At 34.1% G+C, this 10234-nt stretch overlaps 1 protein-coding gene across 3 annotated transcripts in view; it reads right to left on the bottom strand.

Moving 5' to 3' along the window:
• The window catches only part of SOS1 (SOS Ras/Rac guanine nucleotide exchange factor 1), a 118066-nt gene that overhangs the window by 71776 nt on the left and 36056 nt on the right, over positions 1–10234 (bottom strand). For all 3 annotated transcript variants that reach the window (XM_015587582.2, XM_015587583.2, XM_006909653.3), the window contains one exon: positions 8292–8417. In XM_015587582.2, coding sequence (XP_015443068.1) covers positions 8292–8333 — 42 coding nt within the window. In that variant the 5' untranslated portion in view covers positions 8334–8417. The remainder of the gene's footprint in view (positions 1–8291; positions 8418–10234) is intronic.

Below are 10234 nucleotides of genomic sequence, written 5' to 3'. Positions count from 1 at the left end.
ATTTCTTTTGCTGAGCAGAAGCTTTTTAGTTTGATGGAGTCCCATTCATTTATTTTAGCTTTTACTTCCCTTGCCTTTGAGGTCAAATTCACAAAATCCTCTTTAAGTCCAAGGTCCGTGAGTTTAGTTCCTATGTTTTCTTCTATGCATTTTATTGTTTCAGGTCTTATATTCAGGTCCTTAATCTATTTTGAGTTAATTTTGGTGTGTGGTGATAGACAACAATCTAGTTTCATTCTTCATCTTCTTAAGTTTTTAAAATTCACTTTCAGGATACCATAATTATAACCAGTAGAGGTCGCTATTATATAATTTTAACACGAATTCTGAATTATTCAGTATTAATACAATTAAACATCAGTTCTGATTATAAATCTAAATAAAAAGGTTTTTTCAGTTGCTATTAAAATGGAAAATAAAAAAGAGATTGTTATGTGATAATAGGGTGGGAGATGGGAAGGAAATCATGTTGATTTATAAGAACCCATAAATTAAAATTAGTTTAAACCATTTGAGTTTAATAAACTTTCTCATCTATGTTCAAGGCTAAATCAGCTTCCAAATATGAGAAGTGATCATTTTAAATCCTAATTAATGGAATCAGAAGTATGTTAAAAAAAATTATTATAAAAATGGAGATTATAAACTTTTTCAAATGCCTAGTTGAAAAGCAATATTTGCCAGGATACTATACCCTCATATAATAAAGACAACACAAAGGTCCAAAATATTAGCTGAGTTTGGCTGGTGAAAAAAGAAAAAGGGGAAGGAGTGAAAGGGTAGAAAGGAACATCAAAATCAGAAATTCTTTTCCTTTTTCAAATCAACACTACAGACTTGCTAATCTAAAAATGACAAGATTTAGGACTAACTTTACCGTAGTTCCCATACCAATTTTAACTCGTGGTTAACTGAATGGATATAATCATGGTACAAACCTTATAATGGTATGGCCCTTTGGCTTGCTAACTTTTTTTTTTTTTAACCTCAACTCATAGTAAGAAATAATAAATCCTCAGTATACTTTATAGAACATCCTTACACATCACACACATACTAAACTTGAACAAAGTTTCATAAAACAAAACCTGCCCTTATTATATGCAATGCACTGATATTTTCTATTCATTAAAAAAAAAAAATGTTTGCTGGGAAATACACTAAAGTGATTTTATGACTTGCTAATGAGTGATGACCGAGGGCATAATGGTATATAGTGGTGATAGAAAAGCAGCAGAAGAGAACAGAAGCTAAACTCAATCCGACAATTCTAAATATATTTAACATGTCTTTGAAAAGAAATCATTAGTGAAATTACAGAGGCAAACTGTAGACATGGGTTGAGGTGGAAGAAAAAGAAAAGAGAACAGTAATCCTTTCCCATTTCAATTTTGTCCATCTGATTCCAAGTTTATTGTTTTAAGAAAGAAGGGTAAAGAAAATCAAGAATGACAAAAGAAAGGTGAGAAAAAATAATGATGAAGAACATTATGTTTTAAACTTATTAGTATATTATTAGAATCAAATTACCCATATACTTAGGTAACACCAAGAGTCAGAATATATGAGAAAAGACTGGTAGAGTCAGAAAAGTAAAGTGCCTTGAATGTGGAAAGGATAAGTTAAATTACTTTATCCCTTGTAGCAGCAAATTTAATTATAATTTTAGATCAAAATAAAATTTCTTTTTATAATTATTTTATATATTTTTAAAAGTAAAGAAGCTGGAGGGGTGAACAATGAAAGACTCATGAATTAGAATTCTATTACTCTGCTACTTTCAATATTAATAATTTCATTTGTCTGAAATGAGAAACTTCATCTTGATTAACATCTAGTGGCTTTGAAAAAATTAAATGAGATATAAAGCTAGGTATGAGATTCAGCTCTATCTCTTATTAGCAGAATCTTGCCTTTCCCTTTACATAATAAAGGAGTCTAAATAGACAGTCTTGAAGATCAATTCCAATAAAAATATTCTAGGGCCTATGAAAATTCCTATGCATGCACTTCAGTGCAAATATTCAGACCACAGGTAATTTTGAAGTCTTATTAATAGTAATAAAGGCTTACTATGGGACAAAATTAAGGGTACCAACATCCATGTCATAAGGGTACCTGAAAAGGGAGAATGAAAAGTTGAAAATATATTTGAAGAAATAATGATGGAAAAGTTCCCTAACCTGGTGAAGGAAATAGACATACAACTCCAGGAACTTCAAAGAGTCCCGAAAAAGATGAATTCAAAGAGGCCCTCACCAAGACACATCATAATTAAAATTTAAAGGTTAAATACAAAGAGAGAATCTTAAAAGCAGCAAGAGAAAGAGAGTAGTTACCTACAAAGGAGTACTCATAAGACTGGCAGGTGATTTCTCAAAAGAGACTTTGCAGGACTGAAGGGCTTGGCACAAAACAGTCAAAGTATTGAAAACCCAGGATCTACAACCAAGAATACTTTATCCAGCAAAGTTATCATTTAGAGTCGAAGGACAGAAAAAGAGATTTCTAGACAAAAATAAGCTAAAAGAATTCATCAACACCAAGCCAGTATTATAGGAATTGTTGGAGGGACTTCTTTAAGAAAGAAAAAACATATATCAAAAACATGAATAAAGAATGGTAATAACTACATATTAATCAACAAGTACTTCACATGGAAAAGACTTAAGTACTCCAATTGAATAATAGGGAAGCAGAATGGATAAAAAACAAGACCCCTATATATGCTGCTTAAAAGAGACTCACTCCAGATTAAAAGACACACACAGACTAAAAGGAAGGGGATGGAAAAAGATATTGCCTTGATGGACCTAGAGGGTATTGCACTGAATGAAGTAAGTCAGGTAGAGAAAGACAAATACCATGATTTCACGTACATGTGGAATCTAAAGAACAAAATAAACAAGAACTACAACAACAGAAACAAACTCATAGGTACAGAGAATATTTTGAGGGCTACTAGACAGGAGGGAGTATTGGGGGGGGGCGGTGAAAAAGGGCAAAGGGATTAAGAAGTACAAATAGATAGATACAAAACAGTCATGGAGATATAAAGTGTAACATATAGAAAATAGTCAACAATGTTGTAAAAAATATGTAAGGGGGAAGAAGGGTACTAGATTTAGTGGGGTGACCACTTCATGAGCTACATAGATCTCTAATCACTATGCTGTGCAACTGAAACTTATTATTGTATGCCAACTATAATTGAAAAAATGCATTGAATTATGCATTGTAAATATGAGCAACTAATTGTATATTACATTTTAATAAAGCTGGGGAAAAATATTTTTGTTAGGGTCTGAGGCAAGTTTTGGGCCATGTTCGCCAGTGATATCATTACTGGGGGAATTGTAACTTATATAGTGTGCATGCAAACAGAGTCAGTTGCACCTTCTGGGAGTTTTTTTTTTTTTTTTTTTTAAATAAACTTCTGTTTACTACATTTTGAAGATTTCTGGGCATTTTCCCCAGAGAAATACAATCCACTGAGGGACAGTATTTTTAAATATCTAAAAGTGTCTCACATTGTACACCTGAAACTAATATAATACTGTATATCAACTGTAAGTGGAAAATAAATTTACTTAAAAAGAAAAAAACAGTAATAAAGGCTTAGAATGTGTTGCACATTTTTTTCCTAAAAAGGTAGAAAATATGGAGAAAGTACTTGGAAAGTCTAAATGTTAATGAAAAACATATTAGACATTATAAGGATTCTTTAGGATGCAAAGGAAAAGTTAAATAAAAAATGAATGGAAAAGAAAAGCAAACTTAAAATTTTAGGATATGACTCGGGGGAAAAAGCTGAGTAAAAAAGGTAAAGGAATGAAGAATGAGGTTAACTGACTGTTACAAAACAGTCATGGGAATTCAGAGTAGGCATAGGGAATACAGTCAATATTATTTTAATTGTTGTATGTAGTGCCAGATGGGTGTCAGAGTAACTGGGGGAATCACTTCACAAATTATATAAATTTCTAACCATTGCCCTGCATACCTGAAACTAATATAAAATAATTTCTTAAAAAAGAAAAAAAGTCTAAGATAAAGGAGTCCAAGAAAGCCTGAGTTAAATGAAAAGAAAAATGTAACAGTGTCCTAAGAAATGAAAGTTGGTTAAATACAGGACACACAGGCCAGAAAGGGAAACAGGAAAGACATTACAAATGGAAATCAGTCTAGTCAACCAGGGAGAAATAAAAGACAAGTACAATTTTGAAAGAACAAGATCTAAGAAATTACATTTAAAAATATACTTTACTAGGGATATATCACACAAAAAATACTACTAGTTTTTGCTGCTAATCTTTTTTTTTTTTTTTAAGATTAAATATAGAAAATGAAAGGGAGAACAAATCAGACTGGAATAATTTTTGTACATCATCTTCTAAAACTTAAATTATTTTGAAAAGATAGGACCAAAAAATATATATCCTTCCTCTGCATTCCCAGAGCATTTATATATACTTCTTTATTCATGTGGAACATGGCTTGACAGATAGTAGATACTTAGATATTGGTGGCATGAATTAGTAAATATTGGCTACATCAACAAAACAAAATCCATTTAGACTATAATAGTTTACAATTTGTGATGATCTGTAGTACAACTTAAAACTTTTTTATTACATATGTATGTAATCCATCAGTTTTCAAGCACTTTTGAAGTATCTACTTTCCTAAAACTACAGGGCAATTGAAAATCATTTTTCGTTTTTCATTAAAACAAATCCCTTCAGAGCCAAATATTAAGCAAGAATTACCATGCTACTTTGAATTATGTTTATACTTGAAAGTATTCAAAATACATTCTTTATAAAAATAAAAAATTCATATAATCTACTAACTCAAAATGATTTATTTTTATAGTACATTTTTTATATGGCCCTCAAAAAAATTTGTTTTAATTTTGATGAATCTCTCTTATCCTAAAATTTATTTGAAAGGCTTGCTAAATTCATGGCCCTTATGATTCTAAAAGAAAGCTCCACAATGTTTTTTTTTAATTAAAGAAATGTACTAAAGAAATAAAGCATTCTAATGAATGAAGAAAATGGAAAATTATTTCCTGATAAAAGAATCTAAAACACCATTATAGTCATCTAAATATTCCCATATCCTCATATTCTTATCTAAATATCCTTCCAGGAATGGTATAGGAAGAAGGGTATTTGACTACTAATCGAAAAAGACCCAAGTTTCCATCCTTTTTTTTTTTTAATCTGTTCTACCATTCTGAGATTAATCGTCTCATATATAAAATAACTATTCCATAAGGTTATTATAAGGACATAAAAATGTATATAACAATACTTTGAAACTACAAAGCCTGTTACACAACCGACTGCTAGTCTTATTACTGTCATATATTCTCTTTCAAAAATTCATTCCCAACCTAAAGCCAGCTCACTGTAATACTACATGGCTACGTCTATTTTAAGGACCCAAGTTAACTGCTTAAAAAAAACAAGACAGGACACAGGATAAATATCCTTGATATCTCAGAAGTTTTGAGTATTACCAAATTACAAAATAGCCTTTATTATTTAGTCTTAAATAATTAAGTACCTACATATTGACTAAATCTGTACAAGTGGAAGACTGTGAGACTCATTAGGAATTTTTGAGAATTCATGATCTTCAATACTGGAAAATTATAAATTAGTTTCTATATTAATTAAAAGAAGGAAATCAGGTAAACATAGGTATAGCACAATGTATCTAGAAAGAGCTGAATTTAAGTATGCAATGTTATCAAACTAGCAAATTACTGGGATGTGCCCACTTCGGAATGATAAGCAAGACAAGATCTGTAACTCCATTCTAATATGGTAGACAGAGTTGGATGCTGCATTTTATAAACATTGTGAGAGACCCTAGGATCCAAAAGAGCAAATGGAATTATTAATGAGAGTCAGGCACCAGTTCTATTCAAGATCTACTCTGAGGGGCAATGTAATTAGTGTCTAAGGGAAATTATGAATAAAAGATATTTGACCTTATAATTCAATGGGAAAATAAGATTAAAAAATGTATGAAATATACTTTGAATTACCTAAGTAATCAAAGTAAATTATTATTCCATAGTACACAATCTTTTCTATATCCATAACCTCTGAAACTGAATGTTCCTTCAAATCTCTTTGCTCAACTGAAATCTAGATCTCCCCTGAAGACTTCTAGAGCAGGAACTGCCCTTGTCCCAAAGCTCAGGAGTCCGCAACTCATGGGCCAAGACTGGTCCATGGCCTGTTAGGAACCAGGCCGCACAGCAGGAAGTGAGCGGTGGGTCTGCAAGCTAAGCTTCATCTGTATTTGCAGCCTCTCCCCAGTAATAGCATCATTGCCTCAGTTCTACTTCAGATCATCAGGCATTAGATTCTCATAGGAGCACTGGTCCCTGGTGCCAAAAAGGTTAGAGGCCACTGCCAACACCCACATGAAGGTGGATTTAGCCTTTTTTCCACTCTGCAAGCTGATTCTGAAACATTACTCTTTTCTGCTCATGTAAAGTCCTGCCATAATCCTGTGTGACTTTACTGTCTACATTAAGGACACATAAAATACCATGACCTCTTATATCATCACCTCTAGTCCAGCACTACCACATGGCACACCCTTTTTATAACCATGTTACCACAGAAATCTTAAATTCTAACAACTGTCTCTGATCCCAATCTATTCTGTTTCTCCAGGTATTCTAGTGTTACCAGTTATCTGACCTTATTGGGAAATCCAACACCTTGTTACCTCCATATTTTTTCAATCTCTCTGCTCTCTCCTATCTGGCAGAATAGTTTAGTGGCCCAAAAGCTTAGACTTCCTGGGTTAGAGTCTTGGCTTCACTACTTATTAGCTGTGACTTTGGGCAACTTTAATCTTTCTGAGTTTCAGTTTTCACATTTATTCATTCAACATTATTTCCTGAGTGCCCTCTCAGTGTCAGACACCGTTCTAGGTGATGGGGATCTGACAGTAAACAAGAAAAAAAAAAATCCCTGGGGTTTACATTCTAGTAAGGGAAAAAAAGAGCACCATCTTCTTCGTGGGGTTATTAAAAACTTTTAAATGAAATATAAAACATAAAATTGTTTAGACCAGTGCATGATGTTATAGCAAATACTTAAATATCAGCTATTTCACTTTTTTCCTTATCCAATTTAGATTTTTTGATGTTCTTTTCGGAGTTTCTCATTGGATATGTCTATATATCAATCTCTCAGCCCTCAGGGAAACAGAGCAGGGCCTGGTGTAGATAGAGATACGTCCTCTCCAGTTACCTGTGTGCCATAAAAATCGTTATTATATTCTATGTGTGTTGTGTCCTGAAAGGGCTGTAACATACTGCTAGTAACAATTTACATAATTCCTTTGCTCTACTGTTCTTCTATTATATATCCATGGTGAAATACCATTCAACTCAACTATCCTTTTTATTCCCACACTTGAGTACTGCAAAAGAAACGTCGCAGAAAACCAAAGACTTGTACCTATATATTCAAGGTCATTAAAGTCAAATAAATAATCCTTCATCACTGCTATAGAACAACTTTTATTTTTCTAGCTTTATCTCCCATTTTCTATGGTCAGTACTTCAAACCTTTCTTTTGTCTCAAACTTTTGACTCCTGCAGGACTCAATTTAGATGCCTCTGCTTCTGCGACACTAACCCTAAGCCCCAAAGCCTATATTATTAATGTCCCTTTTAAGATTCCCACACCCCTTTTACCCATAGTACATCACATTATGTTACTGCCCATATGCCTATCTGTTTCTCCACTAAACTATAACCCTTAAAAAGACAGGGGACATGTTATCTTTGTAAGAGATTACAAAACTTCCATCCTAGATTTTTAGGTGTTTCTCTCCCTTCCAATTGGTGGAAAGAGTTCCACTTACTATATGAAATAGATGTAACACTTGAAGATCGACAAAAATAACGGAAATGTTTTTGAAAAGATAAGTGGCTTTACAAAACAAAAGAAATGCTTGGACATTTTTGACTCTTAAAAGTATTAATATGTGTATCCTTCTAACGTCAAGAGGTAGTGTTTAGAGGCCAACAAAGTTTATTTTAGATTAAAAGCAAAACATGGAATATGATGGGTAAAATGTCAACAAGCTATGATAAACCCAATACAAAGTTAAAATAAATTCAGTCTTCATTTTTTAAACACTATATATATTTTGTGTGGAACTGAAAAATCAAATTCATTTCCCCTTCACTGAAGTTACAATAATACACAAATTAGATATAAAGTAAATATAAGGCAAAATAATCATACCTCTACATCGGAAGCACTTCGGGGCTGAGCTTGGCATAGCATATTTAATAGTTGCAAGATTAATTCTTCAACATATTGAAGAGCATCATCACTAGACTCAAGAGTAGGATGAACTTGTCCCTGGACCTATAAACAAAAAGCAAACTAATTTAAGTGTAGGTTTGTTTCACCCAATTAAACAAAAACAATTTTTTTTAAATGTGGGTTTGTACTCAAGAACATGGTCTGGCTTACAAAGACAGATTTGAACGTTATACCCCAGATCAGGAGTTATCAATCTTTCTCCAGCCACATGCACCATACATGCTTATTAACATGCTCCTGGAGATTTAGATATCTAACTGCATAATTCTAATATTTTTCTTAAACCACAGTAACCCTGAGATGGGAGATTATAGAGAAGAGAGAGAGGCTGAGCTGGGTATAAAGGATGTAGTTTATATGGTTTTCGCCAAGAATGTATGGTAGTTAGAACACTTACTCAACACAGTGCTTGGGCAAAATTGAACTTCTATGGGTCTCTCTGTCCCTTGCTTAACTCTATCATTCCCACTAAATAACAAAATCCAAGAGGAATAGGTCTTATCTTATTCACCAATGTAACTCCAGTATCTAGCACTGTGCAGGGCACATAATACAAGTTAGATAAATGTTTGCTGAACACCAAGTCACTATACATCAAAGGACAAAATGGGCACTTATGAAAATCTGTGACTATCGACAGCTATCTATTCATAAATGTCTAATAACCTTTACCTTCATTTTCTCAACTAATTCTTTGGAGGCACCTCAAGCCACTGGCCTCTGTAAAACTTACATTTTAATAACCAGCTTGATATTCTTTATTTGCATCCCTATGGGTCAAAATTGTTCCCTATTAAAAACAGCAGAAAATCAGTTCCAGGAGATAAACAATGTATGTTTCAAAATATATCTAACTCTCTACTGGGTGGTATAGCACTCATGGGATGACAGTGCACAGCACTCACTGGCCAAGGGCACTTAAGCATCTAATGTATACATATATGTACATAGGCACTTATAATACTTTTTAAGAAAAATATATTAGCTGCAAATAACATTACGACAATTCAAAACTGCATGAGGGAGTACAACGTTAAATATGAGGTTTAAAACAATTCACAGAAGAGTTAGAGAAACATGGCGGAGTGAGAGACGTCCCCAGATCTCTCCCCTTGAAACAACAATAAGCTGAACATCTAAAACTCAACAAAAAACACCCAAACTGCACACCAGCACGTCTGAGCGTGGGATCTACACATAAGAGCTACCACAGGTCAGGGCCCCAGGTGTCGGGTGGTAGACTGGGAGAAATAAAGAAGCTGCCTCTCAAAGAGCCACCAAAGCTACCTGTAGGAGGAGGGGGAGGGGAGAAGGTGCGCTGAGTTTCCTGAACTGTCCTGCCTGGGAGTGCTGTGGGCTCCATGCAGCCGGTGTCAGGGCCCAGTCATCAGGGCAGAAAGCAGAGAAGTGAGTCAGCAGAGAAACAACAGTTGATTTTTACCAGCCGTAGTTGCAAATTTCAGGCTGAGCCGCAGCCCCCAACCTCCAACCCAGAGAGCCCCTCCCCACCATACCCTCCAAGACTGAACACTGTGGAGCCCCAGGGGAATCTGAGTAAATGCTACGGAAACTGTCACTAGTACTGACAGGGGCTGAGACTGAGAGCAGGAAAAAAAAAGAAGGCATTATTAAGGCATTATATAAAGCAGGGATCCAAGAAGCTTAGATGCCACCTACTGGAAACCAAAAGAAAAGTGCCTTCTTTGCAACAGGCTAAAGAGACACCTTTATACAATAAATCTTCTTTCTGGAAAAACGTCTGAATACACTTCCATTAATGCTCAGGCAGAGAAATAGTCCATTAAACACCATGAACAACCAAGGTGACAAGGCATCTCAGAAAGAAAGAGAAAAATCTC

The sequence above is a fragment of the Pteropus alecto genome, unplaced genomic scaffold (genome assembly GCF_000325575.1).
Source record: "Pteropus alecto unplaced genomic scaffold, ASM32557v1 scaffold131, whole genome shotgun sequence".
In the NCBI taxonomy this organism is placed as follows: Eukaryota; Metazoa; Chordata; class Mammalia; order Chiroptera; family Pteropodidae; genus Pteropus; species Pteropus alecto.
Note: the sequence above shows the minus strand (reverse complement) of the source record. Positions and strands in the feature narration are given on the sequence as shown.